Below are 27027 nucleotides of genomic sequence, written 5' to 3'. Positions count from 1 at the left end.
ATCCAGGAAAGTAATGGTGTATTTGTCAATAATGTGGGTACATTTCAAGAGTGGATCTCTTTTATTAATCTGGAGTTATGCACTCACCTAATAACTGTATTTATGACTGCAAGGAAAGTAGCAGGTGGAATGGTAAAATACTCTGAACCATTCAAAGCATTGGGGCCTCCTTGAAAGAGGGACCGAGTTACAAAAAGACAGATTATCCTCAACAACAATCCATCTTGAGTATCAGAGTCCCGCATACAGAGTGCAGTGGAAGAGGTTACATGAACTTCCTTCTGTGAGAAAGACTATCACTCCAACGTAAGATAATACATTCCAGCCTCAAAGGCAGTCCATTCATAGAACACTACAAGGTGATTGCCGTCCCTGGGTAATTAAACATCACATAAACTGCAATTTGGAAAATGTGGTCTGTATGATCACATGCCCTTGCCAAGAACCCTATGAGGGAATGACAACACGGAAGATTCGCTCAAGAATCAGTGAACATCGGGGCACAATCATTTGTAAAAAAAGAGTGCTCCCCGTAAGACAAAACACTATCTGGAGAAACAACATACAGACTAAGACATTGCATGGGTAGTTTTGGAGAAGGTCTGCCCACTTCCTTTCACTAGGGTACTCCTTGAATGGGAACAACGGTTGGTTTACAATTTGAAAACACACATACAAGGACTGAATGACGACATACCTCGGATACAATTGAAGCGATAAATTGTATTCTCTTTATGCTGCCCTTACAAGCAGGGAACTGGGAGATTATGTCTCCCCACCCCCCTTTCATCAAGTTGAACTTAATTATGTGTTCAAATAGAAGCAGATCAATATTAAAAACATTTTATATGGTTGTGTTATGGTATATATAAAATTGCATGCCCATCTCAAAAACTACACATCCCAGAATGCAACCTTCACAATAGACTTTTTGCAATGGGTATGCTACTTCTACGAGTATAGAATCTGGAGATTTCATCCTTGTTTTCCCTCCCATGATTTCCTGCAAAAACCTATACACTAACATAGCAGCTGATTATTATTATTAAAACATTGTGCCGAGGTCTGTGCTATGGCTCAAAAAAAACGATTAAAAAAACCTCTTCCCATAAACTATACATCCCAGAATGCAACCATTAGGTGTTGACATCGACAGCCGGGTCTTAATTCACACAACCGTCTATGATGCCTTCAGACTACTAGAATGGGTCACGATGCCTCTAGAACATACATGGGATTACTGGTCCAGTTATGCTCACGGAGATGGCCAGGTCATTGTTGACGCGACCGCCCATAATGCATTCAGACTAATGCAAAAGGTTACAATGCTTTTAGAACATATACAGGACTACGGGTCCAGACATGACCATAGAGACAGCCGCATCACTGTCCACTTGACCACCTACGATGCCTCTAGAATATTCCAATCGGTCAGAATGCGTTCAGAGCATACGGAAGAGTACATTTCCCGGCATGATCACAGGGACGGCCACATCATCACACGTGAAAATCCTCCTCGCACATGCGCATCTCCTCTCCGTTTGTCTTTAAAACAAGCTGCCACAATACACGGCAACATCGGAGGATGGAGCCATAGGAGTAGGTGCTGATGGCAAGGAGAGGCCTTTGATGTAGTAAGATAGATTGTGCATGCACACTTTATCGCTTGCAGTATTTAAAAATAACCCCTGCAGATATTAACTGCATGCATTGTCCTATAATGTTGTCTTTTTCTTAAGTGTTTGACTACAAGGCTCCCCTCATCCCAGTCCTCCATAAGGTTTACATATCCTGAAATTAGAGCGAGTTAGAATGTGAAACTGGGATTGTGAGAGAGTGCAGTTTGTCACCTTTTGTTATTTGCATGTTTTACGTATGAGACCACAATGACTTTTTCCAAAAGGTGGTTATGCTGCCCCACGAGTAGCATGGCTGAGTTCTGCAAGGCTGGCAATCGCTGGTCGACCTCACCTTTGTTTTAAATTATACATGTACCAACTACTGGTGGGTTGTACAATGTGGGTTGTACAATGTGTTGTTCTGACAAATGCAACATTGTGGTACAACTCATCTGTATACATATATTCTGTCTTTTTAGGACTCTATCATTGACCTTGACAAGCCAGGAAATGGAACAGTATGTTTGTGTGTGCACTGAGTGGGTGTCAACGCTTTTGACAGGGATTCAAATAGGGACAAGCAGGAACCTAGTCCTGAGGAAAGCTCTGGACCCATCTGTGGACCTTTGATGGGCTGAAACATTTGACCTAGCTAGGACAAAAGCTGCGTAATTTTGCCTCAAGTGCCTGATACTTGTTTTTAATATTCCCTACACCACCCATCTAATAAATTGTAATGTAAACACTGATAGGTGCACAGGGTTTTTAGTCGGGATCCCCCACTCCTCCGATAATCCCTGAATAGTTCCTCTATCCAAAATGAGGGCCACCCGCCACTAAAGCATTCTCTGGTGAGCGTGGGATGGTCTTGATAAATCAAGTTTATATGAAACAGAGAACACTGTGGGAGTCTTTTCTAAAGTGGTCCACCCACCTACATCTATTTGGGGAAGCCGGCAATCAGTGTAATCATTCAAGAGAAACAAAGATAACAGTTACACACTTTGGTAGCATTCCCCATCTGAGACAATCAAGAATGTTGCGGACACAAGGTCTCTGTGGTTGTTTATGTATTAATTTTTCAATGTGAATGCAGATATTAATACAAACAATTCAATAAGTGCAGGCGACACGGTGCTCAGGTGTGTGAAACCATATAAATTATACACAAAAGACACACAAAAACCATCACTGGTATTACATAATTTTTGATTGAACAACCATGTGCTTATACTAAAGCAACATGCAGACTTATTACTGGTCATACACCAAGTGAAAGATTGCCAAAGTTTTGACCCCTTGTGATTGGTGGGGTCTCCTCAGGACAAAGGTATTCTGGCTTATTATCACTATATAGCGATGCTCTTCATAGTTATGTTAGAATTATTAACAAAGTGGGGGAAAAAGGAAGATGGTGGATTGAAGCCGCCACTGGGAAGACGCTGCGGAGCTCCCCGGTGAAACTGACCAGCAAAAGCAGGGTAGACGGGGGAAATGATAACCACGGAATAAGCTTAACATCAAGAGAATGCGTGGGAATACGCGAGGGCCTTACAACTTGACTAGCCAAACAATAAGGGACACTTTACCGGCTCCTGCTTCAAGCTCCTCTGCTCTGCTCTGACTTCCTTCCTGCGAGCCAAGGGAATAAGTCAAGCGACGCAGCGGGGCTCTTGGATTAGCGGACTGCTGGGCTGTCGGACTATCGGAGAGCTGACGGGCCAATATAAAAGAGGAAAACGAGAAGGCGGCTTGTATTTGACATTTATTTCAGCATTTGAGGACATTTTGAACTGCTCATATGATCTTTCTCGTGGACGGAGTTCCACTACAGGTTTTGTTGCTCGCCACTGACGGTCCTGGGCGGTCTAACCGATTCCTTCCTCAGCTGGACTATAATCTGTCGATTAGCCCTCTCTGCTGTAAAGTTCGGATCATGGGTCCACCAGAATCAAACTCTGTGAAGGGAGGGCCCGCTGGCGCTCGGGCGGCAGCAGTATTGGCAAGCACAGGGGCTGCTGAAAATTTCAATAAGGGAGGAGAAGAGGAAGGAGAAAAAACTGACCTAACACAATCTGCCTCACAGGTAGGTCGGTCTATCCTAAAAGTATTACAATCTGGAAAGGCTTTGTCTGTGCTCAATCCAGGGGGCGCAGCTATCTAACCTCCAGAGTCAGATATGGTGAGTGCATTAATCAAGGCAGTGTCATCATCTGCGAGCAAAAAAATACAGACGGATACGGTATTTCAATCTATGGAACAAAAGGTATTACCAGTCTCAGGGGAGATTTTGACTGCGTCTGCATCTGCCCCTTCCCAACTCCCAACTTTAAATTTAGAGACTTCTTGTGCTGCTCAATCACTACAACCTCTCCAGACCTCGCAGGATATCCAAGAGGAAATGTGTGAGGCCAGGGATCATTGCACTGTCAATGCAAGCGAGGATTATAAGAAAGTAGCTTCTCAGACTCTGGGACAAAGCCCTAGCTGTTTATATGCTGGAGGGGCAGATATCCTAGAAATTAATTCCGAAACTCAGAAAGAGCTGCAAGATCTAACTCCTGCTATTACTGAATGGATAACTGTTAGTTGTGACGAATCCATCATAGAACATGGAGAGGAGGGCAATTCGTTAAACAAACAGAATAAAGGGACTGTTAAAGCGAGGGCTCAGAGACAGAACAAAAGGAAGACTTTTGATAGGCAAGGTGATACTTTTCTTAAATCCGCCAAATCTGTGACAACTAGCAGCCCACTCTGAAAGTTGGTTTCAAAGAAGGGCGAGGTGAAGAAAATGATTTCACGTTTATCTGGCTCAGGTCCTGAACTGCCCCCTCCACCTACTCAGGCTTTTCCAGCTCACTCAATGGCAGAGAAGGGTAACAATGGTGCTGCCACTAGTCGCAAGGATACTAGGTATAATAATAGCCAGAAACCATCATCGATGTTCTCCCCTTCAATACTATCGCCAAAGCTGCTACTTACTGAGCAAATTTGGAAGAGTCGACAGACCAGACTGATGGCTCTAGCAAGGCAGCTAAACATACCTCGCTGCAAGAAATTCTTAAGATACTACAAACGCAAAGGGCAGAAGCTCAAGCATACTATGCACAGGCTAGAGCGGACTGCTCCGCTATTAGATCCACTCTGGCAGAGGTGAAAAATCAGATAGCTTCTATCACTTCTGACATCACAAAGCTGCAACAAAGGGTAGCTGGCACTGAATATCACATGATCCAAACATTGAAATGTACGGACATACATAAAACTCAAATAAGATCGATGCAGATGATGGTTGAACATTTAGAAAATCAACAACAACGCAATCATTTGCATGTATTTGGGGTACCAGAAGGAATGGAAGGAACGGACTGCAGAGCATATGTTGTCCATTTCTTCCAGAAGTCTTTTCCAGATTTGGCTGATTTGGGACTGGGATAGTCAAATCCAAGGGACCCATAGGCTACCACTGGTTACTAACAGACCCCCGGCTATTTTTCCTAGACCCATTCTCATATGCCTAGGCAATTTTCTACTATGACAAGCGATATCAATCAAAGCTAGGCCTACTACCCCAGTACGCATTGAGTCTTTCTCAATGTTTGTCAGATCTGACTTTTTGCAAGGACAATATGGATCGCCATTGGAGACTTCGGCAGCTCATTGACCGTTTGAAAACAGTTGGGGCACTGGTCTATGTCCAGGAGCCTGGCCGTCTAACAATAATAAAAGATGGCTACACCAAACTAGCAGTCTCAGAGCAAGAGGCTCAGGAAGTCCTGAAGTCTTGGCAACAGGAACCGGGGAAATAGCTGGAACGTTCATGTGATTATTATTTTTTTCTTCTTTCTGGCATAGTTAATTTGAGATGGCAATATTTACTTTGCATACTCTTGCCATTCCATATGTCTACACTACTGGGGGGGGGGGCAAAATACTTCTCTGTTCCCTCCCTTTTTTTTTTTTTCTTATTGGGACAATAAGCTGGACTTTCTAAAATGCTGTCTTGCAGACCGTAATGAGGGGGCTGATTCCTTTCTTAAGACACAGGGTGGTTGAGAAGGGTGGGTTGGGGAAGAGGGATGTTGGGCACAGGGAAAAAGCAAGGGATTTAAGCAGGACATTTTTCTTTTTAGGGGGAGTGGTTTTTCAAGGGGTTTTACAGAAATCTGCACAAATTGAATTTGTTGCTATAAAAGGGCAGTGATTAAATTCTTATGTTGGAATGTATCTGGGCTGAATGCTACTCGTAAGCGCCAACTTGTTTGTGAAGAGTTAAAAATTTACTGCCCTCACTGTGTTTCGTTAACGAAAACTCGTATTGCATTTAAGGCCGGACACTGCTTAATCAATTAGGCTATAATACTATTGTTTGCTCATCTCAAACAGTGTTAATAAGAGGGGTGGCTATTTTAGCTAGCAAATTTTTGCAGTATAAAATTGATCGAGTTATGGCCGATGTGAGGGGAAGGTGGGTTCAACTAGTGGTTTATGGGATCAAATATGTTTTAGCAGTGATATATGGGCCTAATATAGACAACCCTGGGGTTTTTAATACGCTTATGCTTAATTTACTTGAATTCCAGAGAACACTAATAGTCAAGGGCGATTTCATTTGTATTATGGATCAGAGGTTAGATACAAAATCTCGACGATTAGTTGCTAGGATGTCGAAAGTGCGGAAGTCAATTTTGGAATTGGCAAGGCTCCATGATTTACAAGATGCTTGGAGATCTCTATATCCAAATTCCCCGGGCTTTACATTTTATTCTTGCCCACATAGGCAATACTCAAGGTTGGATATGGCGTGGGTTAGCAATGTGGTTTTGAATACAACAAAGATGGAGATTTGCCCTAAGATCACTTCAGATCATAAACCAAAACAGCCCGAGCATCAATGGTTGCTAAGATAGGCCGTCCTTTTTCTTTTCCACGCTATTTACTATCTGATGAGGAATACATCCTATATATGGTCAAGCTCTTGGCCGAATATATGAGTTCTAATCTTGGTACGGCCTCTTCATATATGATCTAGGATTCTATGAAGGCCTAGGTCAGAGGTATTACTCAGCAATTTATACTATATAAGAACAAAGCCAAAGAGGTTCTCGTTAAGGCGGCCCTGGTTACTTTAACTGGATTGGAACTATCTCATGCTCAATCTGTTAGAAGACAGGATGAGGGTAAATGTTCAATTTATTTAAAATTAGTAGAAGCAAAGGAGAAGGCATTAGGGTTCATTAAGGAAAAGTCGGCAGTTATCTTTAATAAATCCCATTCTGAACAATATGAATACAGCGAACAAGTCGGGAGAGTACTAGCCTATAAAATTGCTGATAAAAAATCAAAAAGTAGGATTGCTGAGATTAAAGGGGTCGATAATGTGTTTAACACTGGACCTGGGGCGATTTTGGAACAATTCGCTCTTTCTTACGAAGATCTATATGCTTCCTCAAAAGTGGCCGACTGAAGGGAGATCTCTGGCTATTTAGATAAAGCTCAAATAACATTGTTAACAGCCCAGGAGGTCACCCAATTAAAGCAAGAGATATCAGTATCAGTGGTTAGCCTTGGCGTCTCTCCCGACGGGGAAGGCTACGGGGGATGATCAGATCCTGACTGAATTCTATAAAGTTTTTAAAAACATTCTAACCCCATTGGTTGTAAGAGTTATTAAGGAAATAGGAGAAACAGGTATGGTGCCTTCTTCTTGGGATAGTACAAACATTGTTTTTTTCTTAAAGAAAATTTAGCCACCTGCATCTTGTGGTTCGTATCGACCGATCTCACTTAATAATACTGATGCCAAATGGTTTGCGAAGATTTTGGCTAGCCTTCTCTCTCCCTTTATGGAAAAGTTGGTTTGGGAGCAGCAACACGGCTTTATTAAGGAATGGGACACGACTACTCAATAACACAGCCATTACGGCATTTGATTTAGCGGAGCAAACTAACGTTAAAGTAGGAATTATACTTTTGGATGCAGAAAAAGCAATCGATCGGGTGGCATGGGTTTATTTATGGCTTACCCTTCCATCTATGGGAATCCCTGATCGTCACTTGACATGGGTAAGAACGCTTTATCGCTCACCCCAGGCTAAATTAAGCTATGAGGGTTTACAGTCTAGGGTTTTTCGTATAAATAGGGGTACAAGACAGGGGTGTCCTTTATCCCCCCTTTTGTTTGCCTTGTTTGAACCTTTTATCTGAATACTTATGATGAATGAAGGTATCAGGCCACTATCTTGCAGACTTAAGGAGGTAAGACTTTATGCCTATGTGGATGACATCGCAATTTTTTCGAAGGAGCCAGCCAGGTCGGTAGAATTAATTACCGAAGAGGCTAATAGCTTTGGCGCCGTCTCTGGATACAAATTGAATATTGATAAGACTCAGATTTTGTTGAATTATACACCAGAAATCCCCATAATGGGACATTGTTTAGAAACTACGTATCTTGGCGTTCATGTTACCCCTTAGATACAAGGCATTATTAAATTAAACTATGAAGTGTTATTGAATAATACGGCTAAGAAGCTTAAAAAATGGCATATGCTTCCAATTGGTATTATCGGATGATGCAATATTGACAAAATGACAGTTCTTCCCAGGTGTCTTTACTTATTTAGATCTATTCCTTTGAAACTTCTGAATTTGTTTTTTAAGAAACTAGATGGCATAGTAGGCAGTTTTATATGGAGGTACAGGCGGGCAAGACGGGCTATTTTAAATATCCATTCAGCCAAGGTGGTTTAGCACTTCCTGACTTTAAATTATACTATTGGGCTTCATTTACGAGTAGATTCTGTAGCCTTTTTTCCAATATGGACCAAAATTTTAACCATAGGCTGTTGCTAAATCAAGATTCTAGTAGATTTCTCTATCGAATACAGGACCCCAATTACTTTAAGAGGGTACAATTTAAGACACTGAGGAGCATAGCTATGGTCTGGCGAGACATAACTACCGCGTGCTGACCTATTTTACTAAGTTGCCGCTTTGGAATAATCAATTTCTTCCAGATATATTTCGGAATGGAATAGCTAAACTTTGGGTCAGTTTTGGGATAGATAAACCGGAAGATCTATATGATCTTGAGGGTTTTTGTACTTTTCAAGACCTGAAAGATTCCTTTTCTATACCACGCCAGCATTACTTTAAGTATCTTCAACTTAGGGATTATTTTATGAGATCACAAGGACTTAGGGAGGTGGCACCTCACCAATTACTGATCTTTCTACAAGAACCCGGTCAGGGGAAAGTAATTGGTGCTGCGTATCAAATATTCAGTCAGAAAAGATTGGATCCTATGGATCTCCTAGCCGGGAAATGGGGCGCAATTCTTGCGGAGGAGATAGCTGGTACAACCCCGAGACAGCACTAGTTACAGCAAAAGAGGCAGTATGGTCTGTTAATTTAAGGCTTCAACAATTTAAAACTATAACTATGCTGTATTATACAACTGATAAGGTCGGTGGGGACAAACGGCCAGTCAACATTTAAGTAATAGGACGTGTTGTCCTAAATGTGGGGAATATGGAGTAAACATTGTTCATATGTTTGCTGAGAGCCCTATGTTAGTGGCCTTCTGGCAAGAGGTTTTGAATATATTAAGAAATCGACTTGGATTGGAAGTGGTCTTTACTACAACTGAGATCATGCTGGCCTACAGACACAATGTTGACAGAGCAAAGAGAGCTCTGATAACTATAGCTATAGTCTCTTCAAGTTAGCTATAGCCCAGGCATGGATCTCTTCAAAGCCATGTAATGTAATGAAGTGGTGGGGAATCTTTAAGGAAATTTTTGAGCGCGAAAAAGCTCTGGCTAGGGTCAGAGGTCTTAAGGCACTACGGAAATGTAATGCTATTTGGCATGGTATGATTCAGGAATAATGTGCTAAATATTTTTATGTTCTGTCTTTTCCACTGCCTATTATTTAATTAATTAGTTAATTTTCTCTTATCTGGTAGATGTAGCACTGCTGTACGACTACTACCCCCCCCCCTAGAAAAATGTATTGCAAATGAAAAAGTATGTAACAGGTTATTGTATGGATATTTTGAGTTTGAATCCTTTGCAAAATAAAAATTATAATAATAAAAAAAAAATATATTAACAAAGGAGGAAGGTCAATGTATGTCAAAAATCCTCTGAGGTATAGGAATATGTTAGATCACAGCAACCTTGTGTCAGCAAAATTCTTTATTGTATCTGATGAGAAACGCTAGCAAAGTGAATGTGAATGTGAATGTGAAGGGGTATTTATAAAGCGCAGCGGTCGCTCCGGAGGGAGCATCATGGCGCTGAACAAATCCAGATGGCCTAGTCGTTGTTGGCGGAGGGAGGACTAGATGGCGGTTTTAGTCCAGTCATCGGGGAGGTTAAAAATCCAAGTTTTAAGGAGTTTCCTGAAGGGTTTCTCAAGTACCTGTTGTCTCAAATGTTTGGGCATACTGTTCCAAGCTTTGATGGCCAGGGAATATAACGTTTTTCCACCTTTAGTTTTTAGATTGTAACTGGCAGGAGACATGAGATTGTCTTGGGCAGAGCGGAGAGCACGGCTCGGTATGTAGTGGGGGAAGCGTCTGGTTAGATATTTTGGGCCAGTTTTATTGAATGCTCGAAAGGCTATGGTAAGTATTTTGAAAAGAATTCTTTTATGGAGGGGGAGCCAGTGCAGGGTTTTTAGGGCTGCAGAGGCGGAGGATTTGCGGGGTAATTTCAGGACCAGTCGGGCAGCAGTATGAAGGATGCTTTGGAGTTTGGTTTGTGTAGACTTTTTTGTCCCTGCCAATAGGCCGTTACAATAATCAAGGCGCGAAATTATGAGGGCCACTGTGACTGTTTTTGTGGCCTTGAGAGGGAGAATGTCGAAAAACTTTCTAAGCGATTTGATTATGCTGAAGCATCTGCCGGCAACAATCTTGGCGTGCTGGTCGAAAGAAAGATCCGAGTCGAAAGTTACACCGAGGTTTTTTGCTGTTTTGACGGTCTGTGGAGGGGCAACAGAGTTGTCCGGCCACCAGAGGGCTGGGAAAAAGGAGGTGTTCTTTCCGATGGGAAGGATCTCTGTTTTACTGGAGTTACATCTAAGATGATTAGTATCCATCCAGTGAAAGACCGCAGTTAAACAGTTTTTAAGGTTGAACTCAGCAGTGGTTGAGTTGTCCTCAAGGGGTACTATCAGCTGTGTATCATCAGCATACGAGGTAACTGGTATGCCGTATGATTCGACCAGGGAAAGGAGTGGGATGAGGTAAACATTAAAAAGGAGGGGGCTTAGGATGGACCCTTGGGGTACTCCGGAGGCGACCTTTTTTTCTTTAGACTGAAAGGGACCAAGGGCCACAGTATGGAATCTGTCGTTAAGGAATGATTTTACCCATAATAGGGCCGTATCTGAAATCCCTATGTCCATCAGACGGTTGATGAGAATAGAGTGGGAGATGGTGTTGAACGCTGCTGTGAGGTCTAGAAGTATAAGGATAGCCTTCTTCCTCTGATCTTGCAGCGTTTTTATGGTGTCTGACAGTTCGATCAGAGCGGTCTCAGTTGAGTGCTTGGGACGGAAACCAGACTGTTGAGGATGAAGTATGTTGTGGGTTTCCAGGTAGATCTTAAGTTCTTTATAGACCAGCTGTTCTGTTATTTTTCCCAAGGCAGGGAGAAGGGTGATCGGACGGAGATTGGTCAGATCCTCCGGTGATTTGTTCGCTTTCTTCATAAGCGGTTTAACCGTGCCCCTTTTCCATATGCGGGGGACAGATCCGGTGCTAAGTGATGAGTTGACTATGTCATTGATGACAGGGTTAACAACGTCTATGAGTTGGTGAAGGATCTTGGGGGGGCATGGGTCAGAGGGGGAGCCTGATTTGCAAGATAGAATGACTTCCCTGGTTTGGGCTAGAGTAACGGGGGTGAACTGTTTGAAACTCCCAATTGGGGGTTCCGATTTATCAGGGATAGGGGGCTCTTGATGGGTTTGTGGGGGAGGGGGGGGGGGGGGGGGCTAGTTCATTTGGATGGAGGCTATTTTTTCGTCAAAATAGTCTGAGATCTTATCACAAAGGTCTTGGGATGGGGGGATTTCAGGTTGGAGAGCTTTGGGCTGGGTAAATGATTTTACTATTGTAAATAAGGTTTTTTGTTTCTGACCGGCATTTGTAATGGCATTGACATAGAAGGTTTTCTTTGCAGATTTGATGTTTGAAAGATAGTTTTTTCTTTGTTGGATGTAGACTAGACGGTCGTCCTTATCATATGTTTTGCGCCATTTTCGCTCGGCTTTCCTGCAAATTAGGTGGGCGGTCGCTAAGGCAGGTGTGAACCAGGGGGCATTGTTTTTAGCATTTTGTGGAATTCTGCGGGGACGCTTAGTAGGGTTCCGATTTTTGATTTCATGAGAAATCCAGTTATGGAAGAGTTCTGCGTCTAATTCCGTGTTACCGGAAAGGACTGGGGCGTGTGATTGAAGGATGGGGTTAAGCGTAAGGTTATCCTGGACTGTTTTCCAGTTGATAGAGTGATCACGATGGGAAGTAGTTTTGTTGACAGTAGGGTGTGAGATAGTAATATGGAATGGGATCAGGCTATGATCTGTCCATATCAGGGGAAGGGGGGGTAAGGTGGTGAGAGATTGGAGATTAGTGCAAACACCATCGAGGGTGTGCCCTAGGGAATGGGTAGGCAGGAGGACACTTTGTTGGAGATTGAAGATTTCAAGCGTCTGTAAAAAACTATTCGTTTGTAGGTCAGATGGGGACTCAAGGTGCAGATTGAAGTCTCCAAGAAGGGTAAAGTGAGGGTAACGGAGTAGAAAGTGTCCCAGAGAGTCACTTAGGGAGGCTAGAAATTTGGAAGCATTTCCGGGCGGGCGATAAATCAAACCACCAGAGAAGGAGGAGTTTTGGCTGAGTTTGATAGAGAAACCCATGCCTTCTGTATCAGTGAGAGGGTCTAGGCTAAACGTATGACAATTGAAGGTATTTTTCAATATAATAGCAACACCTCCACCTCTACCTTTCAGTCTGTCTTGTCTGAAAAAGGAGTATCCGTGGGGAAGGGCAAAGTGTGAAATTGTTCTCTTGAATGATTGCGGGCTTCCACAAACAGATGTGGGTGGGTGGTACACATTAGGAAAGATCCCCACAGTGTTCACTGTTTCATATAAATGAATATTGACCCTAGTCCCTGTGGGCATACAGGGTTGTCCTTGTGAAAAGATACACAAAGATAAAGCAAGACACCCAAGGGGTGTGTGAGGACATCTTGTTTTTTTGGAAATCCTCCCGGGGGTCCTCTCTTTAGGTTTTGGGACACAAATCATCCTGAATTGAGTAAAAACTCACTAATGAGGATGTTTTGTTCCTCTGTTTGAGAGCCATACTGGGGTACGTTTGTTTTGTTGTGGTTTATATTACAAGGGTGACTGCAAATATTTACCCCACATAATTTTCCCTCTCGTTCCCCCAGCCTTCTAAATGAAAAGAGTTTTGTGTATGACTCGATAATAATTCTACTATAGAAGTAGTAAAGTCTTACCCTTATCTTGGAAGAATTATGTCCTCAAATTCAGCCGACACTGAACATATTGCACACATATCAATTAAGATATATGCTCATGGAAACGCACTAAAGTCACTTTACTGAGCAACAAGTCACAGGCACATCAATCATCTCCCAACAGTATACAAAATGAAGATTCCGTCGACCCTTTTATATGCTATAGAGACTAATATTAATCAATTACACTTTATGCATAAAATGGAGGGGAAAGATTCTTCACACTATTTGCACTTTAAAATCCACGGCTTTGATAGAAGTGTTAGGGTTAGAATTAGAATGGTGAGCACTTGCATAAGAGAACTAATCTCCATTCTACGATGGTCTCATTGTACTCTACATGCCAAAGAACAATCTTTAAGGAGAACTAAGGCCATGGATTATCTCATAGCTACTACAAAGGCCGGTCTGATTTTAACTTATATTTTATCTGCACTTCAGCACTTTTTCCTGACTAGATCAGATATTCAGAATATGAGCTATGTTCACCTTGAAATTGTTTTAAAGTTTACCGTTGCAATTTCATGGATGGAGAATGATGTGGCAATATGTAGAGCAAACCCTCTCTTCCAGGGTGCCATTTAATCTGTCAGCGTATCGTATTTGAACTGGAACTTTGAACACAGGGCACGAAGGTGTATGATGTTTTGTAGGTTGAAATGTTTAAAGCATGGCAGAATGTAGTTTGAGAGGAAAGAATGTGCCCTTTCTTATAATGGTGTACGGACTACCGAACATGTTGTCAGTCCCATTTCAAGGGACTAGCAACAGAGATTTTTAAAAACCACTTTTTTATAACATGGAATTACAACAGCTAAATTTGCTATGGGGATGATAAGGAATATGCTACTTACCAGTATGCATCTGTTCTTGGCATGTAGGGCTGCTGACATTCATATCTTGTGCATAGATCGCCGCCTAGTGTTGGGTCCGGATGATTGCACTTTGTTGTCTTGGAAGAGTCTTCGTAGTATCACGAGATAGGCGACTCCTCCCTTGGACTACAGTACGCATGGGCATCTTCTCCATCCTCAGATTGTTTTTCGCCATTGTGACAGAGATGGAGATAGTAAAGTAAGAGATGGCCATGCCAGAGATAATGCTGCAGCTGCTACAGGCACCGGGGAGGAGGGCGGACGATATGAATGTCAGCAGCCCTACATGCCAAGAACAGATGCATACTGGTAAATAGCATATTCCGTTCGAGGCATGTGGGCTGCTGAATTCATATCTTGTGCATAGACTGTATAGCAGTATCTCCTCTAGCGGTGGCTACCTGTGCCAGCTGCAGCAGTTTGAAAAAGAGTTTTGAGGACAGCCTGGCCTACAGCAGCTTGCTGTTTTGCTTGCACGTCTACACAGTAGTGTTTTGTGAAAGTGTGTATGGTGGTCCATGTGGCTGCCTTACAGATATCTTCAAGGGGAATATTTCCTAGGAAAGCCATGGATGCCCCCATTTTTCTTGTGGAGTGTGCTCTTGGGGGGGCGGTTAAAGTGCGTTTTGCTTTATGATTGCATATTTGAATGCATTTAACTATCCATCTGGCTATTCCTGCTTTTGAAATTGGATTCCTTTTGTGTTGTGGTGCAAAAGCAACACATAGTTGTTTTGTCTTCCTAAAGGATTTAGTTCTGTCCACATAATAAAGTAGAGCTCTCTTGACGTCTAGTGTGTGCAGGGCTCTTTCAGCTACTGACTGTGGATTTTGAAAGAACACTGGCAGTTCTATTGATTGGTTGATATGGAAATTGGATACACCTTTAGGCATGAATTTAGGGTTTGTTCTAAGAACCACCCTGTTGGCATGTACCTGCATGAAAGGTTCTTGAATTGTTAGGGCTTGTAATTCGCTCACTCTTTTGAGTGAGGTGATGGCAACCAAGGATGCAACTTTCCACGTTAAGAATTGCAGTTTGCATGAATGTAGAGGTTCGAAAGGAGGGCCCATCAGTCTGGTAAGCACTATATTTAGATTCCAGACTGGGGAAGAGGGGTGCCTAGGAGGAATCACCCTTTTTAAACCCTCCATGAAGGCTTTGATTGCTGGTACTCTAAACAGTGAAAGATGTTGCCTGTTTTGAAGGTATGCTGCTATAGCAGCGAGATGGAGTTGTATTGAAGAGTATGTTAAGTTACATCTTTGTAGATGTAGCAGGTAACATATAATGTTTTGTATTGAATCGTCTAAGGGGTTGATTTGATTATTGTTGCAGTAAATAACAAATCTCTTCCATTTAGCTGCATAGCACGCTCGTGTGGTTGGTTTTCTTGCCTCTCTAATGATGTTCATGCAATCTGGGGGCAAGTTAAGGTATCCAAACTGTAAGACCTCAGGAGCCAGATCGCTAGGTTCATCTGATTGGGATCTGGGTGTCTGATTTCTCCAGGTTCTGAGTTAGAAGATGAGGTGCAAGGCAAAGTCTTTGATGAGGAACTACTGAGAGGTCTAGGAACGTTGTGTACCACGGTTGTCTCGCCCATGTGGGAGCAACTAGGATTAGTGTGAGGGAGTGTTGCCGCAGTTTGCGTGCCACCAGTGGGATTAGCGGTGCTGTGGGGAAAGAAAGTGTACGCAAATTTGCCTGACCAGTTCATCCATATCGCATTGCCCTGTGACAATGGATGTGGGAACCTGGCGGCAAAGTACTGGCATTTCGAGTTTTCTTTTGTGGCGAACAAGTCTATTTCTGGGCGACCCCACTCCTCGAAGAATGGTTGGAGAACCTGGGGGTGAATCTCCCATTCGTGTAGTTGTTGGCTGTGCCTGCTGAGCAGGTCTGCAACCTGATTGTCTTTCCCTGGAAGGTGTTCTGCTAGGAGAAAAATGTTTTTGGAATCGCCCACTACCATATGCTCTGTGCCAGATGGGACAGCTGTGGAGAGTGCGTTCCTCCCTGTTTCTGGATATAGTACATCGCAGTCATGTTGTCCGTCCGGATCAACACCGTCTTGCTGTACAAATATGTCTGAAATGCTTTCAGGGCTAGGAATATTGCTAGCAATTCCAGTTGGTTGATATGCAGCTTTTTCTGTTTGTTTGTCCAGAGCCCTTGTACTGTGTATTGAAGGAGATGGGCTCCCCAGCCTGTCAGTGATGAGTCTGCTGTTAGTACTAGTTGTGGAACCGGCTCTTGGAACAGTCGCCCCTTGGAAAGGTTCTGTGGGTTCCACCACTGCAGAGAGTCGTGAGTGCGACTGTCTACCAACACTAGGACTTTTAGTTGGCCTTGAGCCTGGTTCCACTGCCGTGCTAGGCATTCCTGTAATGGGCGCATTTGAAGTCTGGCATGGGGGACAATGAATATGCAGGAGGCCATCATGCCTATGAGCTGCATGAAGACTTGAGCTGGCAGAGAGTGTTTTGGCAGTAATTTGCGAATGAGTGTCTGCATACTGGCTATCCTTGCTGAGTTTGGATATGCCTTCGCCACTGAGGTGTTTATAGTGGCTCCCAGGTACTGCTGTTTGTGTGACGGTTGCAGAAGTGATTTCGTGTAGTTGATTGAAAAGCCTAGGCTGTGTAGCAACTTTATTGTTTGCGACGTGTGTTCTGCGCATTGTTGGTACAATTTTGCTTGTATCAGCCAATCGTCCAGATAAGGGTACACATGGACGTGTTGCCTTCCGAGATGTGCTGCTACTGTCGCTAAGCATTTTGTAAACACTCTTGGAGCCGTGGTAACCCCGAAGGGCAAAACCTTGAATTGGTAGTGTTGGCCTTCTATTGTGAACCTGAGGTATTGTCTGTGGGCTGGATGGATGGGTATGTGAAAATACGCATCTTTGAGGTCTAGGGTTGCTAGGAAATCTACTTGTTGTAGCAACGGGAGCACTTGTTGTAATGTGATCATATGAAAGTGCTCCGATAGTATGTATTGATTTAGGGGTCTGAGGTCCAATATTGGTCTGAGGGAACCATCCTTTTTGGGAATAAGGAAGTATAGGGAGTATACTCGTGTCACTTGTTGGTGGAAAGAGACTTGCTCTATGGCCCCCTTTTCCAGCATGCATTTCACCTCTTGCTGTAGCAGGGTGATGTGTTCCGTGGACATAGGACGATGTCTGGGTGGTATGTTTGGTGGTGTAGAAATCAGTTCTAGGCAATAACCAAACTGGATAATTTCTCTCGCCCACCTGTCTGTGGTAATTGCGTTCTAGACAGGCAGGAACTGTTGGAGTCTGCCTCCGACCGGTGTTAGGTGGTCTGGGGGTAGCGTAAAGAAGTCACTGTTTTGAGGTAGTGGAGGCTCTGGTGTTATTGCCTCCACGTCCTCTTCCCTTATTGTTGTTTCCCCCGTAACCTCCTCTGTTTGTGTTTTTGTTGAAGGAACCTTGTGTGTTACTTTTGTATGAGGCAGATGTTTGTGAGGTATTTCCTTGTGTAGTTGCTCTGTGGAGCGACGAAAGGAGCCTCTATGTTGCTGAAATTGCAATGCCCCCATTGATTTTGCAGTCTCTGTGTCCTTTTACATTTTGTCCAAAATGGTGTCGACAGCAGGACCAAAGAGGAAACCCTGATTGGCCGGCTGGTTAAGAATGGTGGATTGCACTTCATTCTTAAAACCAGAAATACGCAGCCATGCATGTCTGCGTAGCAGGACGCTAGTGTTGATAGACCTAGCTGCCGCGTCTGCTGCGTCAAGCGCGCATTTGATGGAGGCGTTTGTTATGAATTTTCCCTCTTGTATAAGATCCTGTGCTTGTGCTTTGAAAGGCTCAGGTAGGTGTTGCATTAGGCTTTCTAGCTGATCGTAATGTGCTCTGTCGTAACAAACTAGTAGGGCTTGTGTATTAGCAATCCTCCATGAGTTGGAGGCTTGTGCTGTTACCCTTTTGCCTGATGCCTCTAGTATTTTTGACTCCTTATCGGGGGGAGGTGCTTCCCCAGTTGTTTGGGAGTTGGCTCTTTTCCGTGCGTTGGCCACTACCAGGGAGTCTAGTGGTAACTGCCCTCTGATGTAAGTAGGGTCTGTAGGAGCTGCCCTATACTTTTTTTCTATTCTGGGGTTGATTACCCGTGCCCTGGCTGTATCCTTAAATATGTCAGGAGCATGTTTTAGAACTCCCTTTAACATGGGAAGAGTTTTGACAAATTTTTCTGATGTAGGGAAGGTGTCAAACAAGAAGTCTTTCTCAACAGGGTCGTTATGCATATCTACGTTGTGGAATTGTGCAGCCCTGTCTATTAGTTGATTAAAGACTACGGGGTCATCAGTGGGTGACGGCTTAGTAGGGTAAGAGGGTATATCAGGAATGGGATGGGTGTTGTAAGGGTCTGTGGGCTCCTCCCATGGTTCCTCTTGAGGTTCAGGGTCTTGTGGGAAGTCATATTGAGACTGTGGCTCATCCCCCGTGTTACCTTCATTGTCCCGTGGTGAGAAGGAGAATAAGGAGAGTAGGGAATAAAAGGTGTAGTAGGCATGATAGGCTGAAAAGGACTGAAGGGTCTAGAAGGAGAAGTCCCAAAGTCCTTTTTCTTTAATGGAATAGGGGACTGTGGTTCAAAGTCCAAAGGCCTCTTTTTTCTATTCAGGATGGTAACTTTACCAGTCTCTGGGTTAATGTATATCTTTGCCTGGTCGTCAGAGGGATCTGGGTGGAAGAGTTCTTCCTTTACAGTCCTGGGTTGAGTGTTCGATTTGGGTTTTTTCGACGACTTTTGGCTTCGTAACGGGTTTTTTCGGCTCGGGCCTCTTTTAGGGTCGACCGGAACTTTCGGTTCGACGCGTTTCTTCTCCATAGGTTTTTTTGGAGGAGTGTCTTTCTCCGAGTCGATGTTCTTTTTCGGATCGACTGGTGTCTTTGGCTTTTTTGGACGAGTGTCCTTTTCCGAGTCGATGGTATTTTTTGGATCGACTGGTGTTTTTGGTGCCGGTGTCTTCGGCTCGACAGGCTTTTCCGGCCTCGGCGCAGGTTTGGTTACGGTACCCTTTGCCGGGGTCGATGGATTTTGGAACAGTCGGCTTGTTCGGGTCGGCGACCTTTTTCGGTTCGGCGCCCTTTGGTTGTATGCCTTTGTTCGGTTCGACAACTTGTCTCGGCTCGACAACTTTTGGCTGGGCGGCCTTTTTGGGGTCGACAGTCTTTTTTGGCTCGAGGCTCTTTGGCTGTACGGCCTTTTTCGGATCAACGACCTTCTTTGGCTCTGGAACCTTCTTTGGGTCGATGGTACTGGGCCCTGGGGTCTCAGAAGGTTTCGGTTTCGATTTCGGAGCCGAGCTGGAAGGCGGGCTTGCAAAACTTTTTTCTGATCTTGGCTAAGGCCTTTTGGCGAAGCCTTGACCGGAGCCTTTGGTAACGGGCTAGTTGGTGTCGGGGCAGGGTACTCACGATTTGCCCTGGTGGGATGTCGTCATCGGAGTCCGAGTAGTCCTCGACAGTGACGATTTCTAGATCTAAGTCTGGAGCTTCCTGTAGTTCCTGGTCATCATCGAAGATGTTGTCCGGGTCCGGTGCCTGTCGCTGCATTTCTTGCCTGGCGGCCCGTCGGTTTCGAATAGTTTTCTTCGATCGAAACTGGGCGCAGGTCGGGCAGGTTTCTTCCCTATGGTCTGGGGAAAGGCACTTGTTGCATACTGAGTGCTTATCAGTATTTGGGAACTTGGAGTGGCATTGTGGGCACCTTTTAAACGGGCTTCTTTCCATCGACGGTCGACTCATGTGGCGTCAAAAAGGCCCAACGGCCCGCGTCGACGACTGATTCGAGATGGAAGGCTGGATCGAGTAGAGAGGTACCGAGCGAGAACAATACCGTCGAATCAAAGGCCTTTTGGCCTTTAGAAAAGTTTAGTTTTTGATTCCAAAGTTGGAGTATAAATTGCGGAAAAAAACAATCTGAGGATGGAGAAGATGCCCATGAGCACTGTAGTCCAAGGCAGGAGTCACCTATCTCGTGATACTTCGAAGACTCTTACAAGACAACAAAGTGCAATCATCCGGACCAAACACTAGGCGGGGATCTATGCACAAGATATGAATTCAGCAGCCCACATGCCTCGAACATTGTCCCATCAATTAAGTAATGTGCTGTAATTTATTTTATTTTTTTAGCTCTTTTATAAAGTTGTATGAATTAAAAAAAAAAATATATATATATATATAGTAGAGCTCAGTGCAAGATCTAAATCTCTAATAAAAACCTTGAACATAATACCTAAAACAAATAAGGTAAAAATGAGTTATTTTTCCCATAGAAATTGTGGTAAGTGCTCTAAAAAACTAAAATGAGGACACATTTTCTGAGCTCTCAAATGGCGACAATGCGCTTTTAAATTATTAGCTATGTTAATTTTTTTTTTTTATCCAGTTCACCACTTGATTATTTTCTGTACTTCGGAAAGAGGCTAAGGCGTTACAGCCCAAGCTGCTGACTTTGCAAACGGGGAACCTGGTTCGACTTTCGGCAGCGGCTCAACATCTGTGAGAAATCACTAAATCTCTTCATGCCTTAAATCAAAATGAATGCGTCCTTGTCTAATGCAACTGATGCTCATATAAAAGCACTCCAATACCTTCAAGTCAAAAACACGTTATATAAAATTGCAAAAAAACTAAAATACATGCAGCGTTTTGTACACTTGTCAGTGGGCTATAGTTGGGAACCTTTTACTTTGTTGGTAACCTTGGGAGACTTTTTATTATGAAGCTCCCTAATTGACTGCAGAATCCTCAGTACAAAATACTTTCAGTTTTCCATTTCAATTCCATCAAGATGGCGTTCAGATGTGCCACACTTTGGCATAAATTCAGAATGTTACCACACTAGTTGCTCTTTAGAACAAAGTTAAAGCTGCAGTTGATCACCAGGGAGTTAACTGGCAGTCTTCTGCTGGTGTTGAAAGTGCATGTTTCAGTCTGCATGTCAGAATGTTTTAATGAAATAGAGAGGAAGATATTTGAAAAATCATAAAATGTAACCAGTCAATAATGGGACCGCCCTCTCCACCCAATTCCCTGTGGGGTCTGGCTTTGCTCGCACTGCCCCCTCACATACTTGTTTTTAATTCATTTACAGGACACAGGGATCAAGTCCTGGAGTCTTGTAATGGCTGACTAAATATACTGTACAGGTTGAAACCAACCAATCAGGATTAACTAGTCCCCTTCAATTTGGACAATCAAATTACATCTTGACACCAAATGCCCAGATATAAAAAATGTTAACCTTAATTTCTGAAAAACTACTGAACAGAAAGCACAATCTGCAAAGAAGATGTAGCTTCCTGCCAAATTTGGTGTAAACCCATTCAGCAGTTTTTACCGTAGCCCTGTCTAAAGAAGTCTATGGAAAATTAATGGGGATTTAGTGTTTTGGCAACCCCCTTTTTTCTCAGGCCCCGCCAAACGGATCCTCAAGAAACTTTCCATGTACAAACTAGTCAAAAAGTAGCACCGGTCAGGAAAGTTTTCTGGAGATTGGTCAAACGGGGCCTAAGTTCTTAGCAACTTGAGAGAGTGAGTGAGTGAGTGAGTGTGAAAGAGAGAGTGTGTGATTCTTAGTGTGTGTACACACACACACACACACACAAACATAGATATATACCACGATTCGCTCCCAACTTCCATCCTCACTCCGAGACAGGAACCCAAGGAGACAAGCGGCACAACTCTATTCAAGTGACGCTATATTAATAAATTAGCATAAAGAGGACAAAAAACACACATACATATATAATATATATATATATATATATATATATATACAAATATATACAAATGTACACATATACACACTCACACACACACATATATACATATATATATATATATATATATATATATATACACACACACACACACACACACACACACACACACACACACGTCTACCAATCAGGTTTTGAAAGTCACATATTGTTGTCTAATCACTTCAACTAGGATTAGATGAAGTAGATTTTCTGTCCCATTTCTAGAAAATGTAACTCTTCCCACTTTTATTAGCCAAGAACGAGCCATTTCACAAAGCTCTTCAATAGAGTTGTTTTCGCTTAAGATTTCTAAATGTACCCTTTTTTGGTGAGGCTACTATTTCCCCCGTCAAGTTAAAGAAGGTCAAGGAGTGACTGCACCGCCTGAAAGGAGATGTCTTGTGGGGATGAGGGTCCACCGTAGCCCAAGGCCCCTTTCAAGGTGTGCCCAGACTGTGCGCACCCCATGAGATTGCATTGTCGCGATCCGAATTACAAAAGAAGTTCAAGAGCCTTGCGCCCCTTCTGTAATACCAAAGTGCACCAGGTGTTTATAAAAAAATGAAATAGGCACACACACCTGTTGCGTTCCCAGGGCACATTTAATAATACAGCCCAAGGGACATTACAGATTTTAACCATAACACTAGAAACAAATCGGTTTAGGATACCTCATTGCAATAGTCTCCTCAGATCTCAATTAATTCTATCTGCTTCTTTGCTTTGTTTTAACGACAGACAAGGAGGGTATCAATGCTGTGTTTTCCCCTGCACCTGGGGCAGCGCACATTAAGCACCTAGTAGGAAGAAACCAAGCTGTGATTTCTCAGCGAGTTCCTTCCACACAGGCAGCTGACCAGAATGTATGTGCTCCTAGAAGTTGCCCCACCTTTTTCTCAAGCATTATTATCTGACCAAAGGCGAGCATGTCAGAAGAATAGTAATATAGGATAACAAGAATGCTATGGCATCTTTGGAGCCAGTGCCTCACTCCACAGCCCCATACCATCCAGAGATGAACGCTGCCATGGGGAGAAGTGACCCTCTGCAGCCTGGCTCCTCTACCAGTCACCCCAAAAGAGATCTTTCCCATCCCCAAAATATCTCAAACATGATATAGCCAGATTCTGTAGGTAGGTGTATCCTAGCAAGGGTGACATTTGAGTTGTGTGTGATCTTAAAGGATAAGAAGGTTAGTCTGCCAATCCTGGTATGATATATGCTAGAAATCGTAGAAGTACAGTACATCCGATCAATCTAGTCTACATATTTCTTATATTGTGGGCTTTGCGCCCCTATATTTTTACACATGTTGGTGTGGAATGGATGGATTCAATATTTAGCACTTTTGGAGATTAATTTTAAAACCTGCTACTTGGCCAACTTTTGTTAGCTACTCTAGGAGGGGTGGGCGCAAATGAGTTGGTCAGTCAGTGTTATTAAAACATCACTGGGGTATAGCAGATTTTTGTTTTTCCTTGCCTATGAGCACGCCTGTTAAGTCTTGTTTTGCTTTAAATGTTAATGCTCCATATTCATATTAAGAACAAGAGGGAGGGGACACAGGGGGCAGCCCTGTCTTTTTCTCTGCTCAATTTGAAATATATCAGAGGCCCTTCCATTAACCATAACTCTGGCCACCAGGCTTGCATAAATGCTAGTTATCCTGGCACTGTATACAGGCCCAAACCCAAAGTCTTCAAGACCATCCACATGAATGGCCAAGAGTGGGGCTAGAAGGTTTCCAGGATTCCAGAGAAGATTTTGGCATCTATATTCAGTAATGAGATCAGGCGGAATTAAGAGCATAATGTCGGATCCTTGCCATGGTTGATCATTTTCTTTTGAGCCCCCCTTTATTCAACATCTACCTCAGACCGCTGGTCCAGGTGATTCACAACCAAGAAGTCTTGATTATGAGCTAGGCAGATGATACTCATCTTATTGTCTCTGTGGATCACTCCTCCCCCACATCCTTAAAGGAATTTCGATCCTGCATGCATAACATCACAACCGGGCACTCTAAATTCTCAAATTCAATGGCGATAAGACAGACGGGAAGTGATATGTTGCTCCATTAGTAAGATACCAAGCCACTGACATTTGAGTTTTAGCATTGGCCTGAGGGGAACGTCCATATAAGATTCACCCATATATGCAGCAATGTGAAAAGAGGCACTTGGTAGCTAGGCGGGGATTTAAGAAGCACTTTCTTTGATACCTAAATACTCTGCCTGCCAGCTGTATTAAGTCAATTACGCAAAAGCCCATGCAAAACAATAGGTGTGCTGTTCCAAATGTCAGAGTGAAATGTAACAGTTGACTGGATGCAACATCAACAGTAAAAATATCTTTATTTAAGACATCATTGTTGTTAGCCCCCCCCCCTCTATTTTTGTTATAAAGAAACTCACATTCAGAGAGAGTTGAGCCATTCCATCTTAATTAAGAAAAGTAGATGGGTCACGTACAGTAAGGCCCATCGCACCATTACTTATTAACCAACAGGTTCTCCAGCCTTAAAAGACACCCAAAGACCCACTGCTCTCATAAGAGAAATTGCACTGGGATCAACAAAATATATTTTTTTCTTTTTTGCCAAGTACAAAATTATAACGATCACCTCATACCAACCCCAGTTTAAATATTTATGGGTAAATATGCAATTGTATATCACAAATGAATTTTTAAAAATCCCTTACCAACATGGTCTTTCCATTTCCTGGTGGACCAAACAGTAATAATCCTCGTGCAGGAGCTCTAAGCCCTGTAAATAACTAAAAATAAACACTGTATTACAAAACATTTGCCACAATTGGATTATTTTAAAGCACTTTGTTCTGAAGACATCAATTAGCGCATAAAAGGCAAAATTCCCTGAACATTCAGTCAACAAATAAAATCTAATCCTCACCCAACAAGTTATTTATCTACAATACTGGACTGCAACCTCAATCATCAGTTATTAACATTTTATAAACCCAAGTTCTAAAACTAAGCAATAGCAATGCTCTTATTTATGTCAGAACCCGCAAGAAACTCAATCCGCAATTAAAGTAGTGCAAAAACATTTCAAAACTATAATTCAAAATACATTTTATCTAGAACAGCCACATCGAGTAGTTATGTAATTGATGAGGTCATAAGAGAATGACAGCAATGACTTAATGTGTGATATGCACTGCACAAGAGGGTGGCACAAGTTAAGGTTCAAGAAGTATTGTTAATGATGTCATAAGTAATGTCATCAATACTGTCAGTTATATAATCAATGCCGTCAATTGAGATGTAATACGCAGTGCAAGGGCGAGGCTTGAGTAATGGTTTGTGCAGAAACCATAACTGGCAAATTTCAGAGGTGTAACACATTTGAAATAGGACCATAACTGATTAACTATTTTGTTTCCAGTAGATTTCTTTGGTGTGCACGTATACATATTTACATACACATATGTATCTCAACATAGGCAGTCACTAAAAAGTTAGTGTTAACTGGAAAGCAATTACACCAATTTCAGAGTACTACTCATTGGACAAAGTGTATCAATAAGGTCTACAGAGAAAGATACAACATCCACACATATTGAAGATCTGCAATATAAATTACAAGGAATAAAACGAATTTAAATTTCAAAAGCATTCTCAAAGCAGCAACAATAACGTGAAACATGGCAAAGGTTACAGACATGTGTGACAAAGACTTGTAATATAAAAGTTCATTGTGCAAAAACCAAAAGATCCGTTAATGAAAGAACATGCTACTTAACGTCAGTAACCCTTTTTTCTGGTAGAGCTATCTAGCTGCAGATTCCTTAACTGCTAAATATTTCCCAGGAGTCGGACTGAAACCGGAAACTTTTCAGCAGGCTGCGGGCTGTGTGGACCCGAAACTGAGCCCTTCAACTCAGGAAATAACGTGCAGAGTCCATATGGTGCCACTTACGCACGATGATGTCAGTTGCTTTCAAGATTGTCTGTGCCCCACAGAAGCAAACTGTGTGATCAGCGTACAGATTCCTATACTTGGGATGTCATTAATGTTAGAGCTCATCACAGAACGGAGAGGACTGAAAGGCTAGTGTGGCTCTACCAGAAAGGGCCTTACCAAAGGTAAGCAACTCGTTTTTCTGTTAGACATTTCTAGGCACAGATACTCACTTTTTGAAATGATACCAAAGCAGTACCTATTCGGAAGATGGTCTGTGAATGGACTCAAACCATAAAGTCTTGCAGGACAGAGTAGGCAAAATGACCTTCTCACAGGGGACCAGATTGTCCAGACAATAGTGCTTCATTGTGGGAAACTGGGTAATTGTTGAATATCCCCCACACCCCCAAGATTTTGTGCCTGGTTTTCGTTGCAACTTTGGCTGAGGTATACTGGGTCCCTGCTAACCAAGTTCCCAGTACCAGTGTTCTTTCTCAAAAACTGTACAATTGGCACAACGTCAGCAAGTCCCTAGTAAATGGTACTCTTGGTACCGAGGGTATTGGAACTGAAGAGGGTCCACTAGGCCTGCAGCACAAACTGTGCCACCCTAGGGACCCCTCACCAAGACCATGCAAACTGCCATTGCAGGTTGCATGTCTTGATACTGAGAAAATTGAAGAGTCAACATGGCACACATCTGTGTGCCATGCCCACATACACTGCATGAGGTATAGGTAAGTCACCTGTACTGCATTCCTTACAGTCCTACGGCAAGGTGTACTATATCCACCGTATGGACAGATCTGTATGAGCAGATATGACCTTACAATATCCAAGTCCATTCTTGGATATTGTAAGCACACATGGAAGCCACAGATTACATGGGCTGAATGCTTGTCATCAGGTGTTGATGGCTCTGTGATGGCTTCATTGTACTCTAAGCTGTTTCGTACCCAACATTGCATCTTAATAAATCCTTACGAGTGACAGTGTTAGATTTATTAACAAATGCACACAGAAGACACCCTAATCCTATATCCTCCTGGACAAGAAATTAGGCAGAGAATAAGACATCTGTACTGTTTTTGAAGACTCCCTGTGGCAAGCATAGCTCATCTGGTCACCCAATGGCGCTGATGCTCTTGTATATCCTGCAAGAATTCTGACAAAGTTTTCTGAAACTTCAGGAAAAGACTGCATAAGAAAGGCACTCTTAAAAACAATG

At 42.9% G+C, this 27027-nt stretch overlaps 1 protein-coding gene across 4 annotated transcripts in view; it reads right to left on the bottom strand.

Moving 5' to 3' along the window:
- Positions 1-27027, bottom strand: part of SPAST (spastin) — a 660914-nt gene that overhangs the window by 376921 nt on the left and 256966 nt on the right. For all 4 annotated transcript variants that reach the window (XM_086927121.1, XM_086927120.1, XM_086927118.1 and 1 more), the window contains one exon: positions 24574-24648. In XM_086927121.1, the coding sequence (XP_086783247.1) occupies positions 24574-24648 (75 nt within the window). The remainder of the gene's footprint in view (positions 1-24573; positions 24649-27027) is intronic.

The sequence above is a fragment of the Lissotriton vulgaris genome, chromosome 6 (genome assembly GCF_964263255.1).
Source record: "Lissotriton vulgaris chromosome 6, aLisVul1.2, whole genome shotgun sequence".
Classification (NCBI taxonomy): domain Eukaryota; kingdom Metazoa; phylum Chordata; class Amphibia; order Caudata; family Salamandridae; genus Lissotriton; species Lissotriton vulgaris.
Note: the sequence above shows the minus strand (reverse complement) of the source record. Positions and strands in the feature narration are given on the sequence as shown.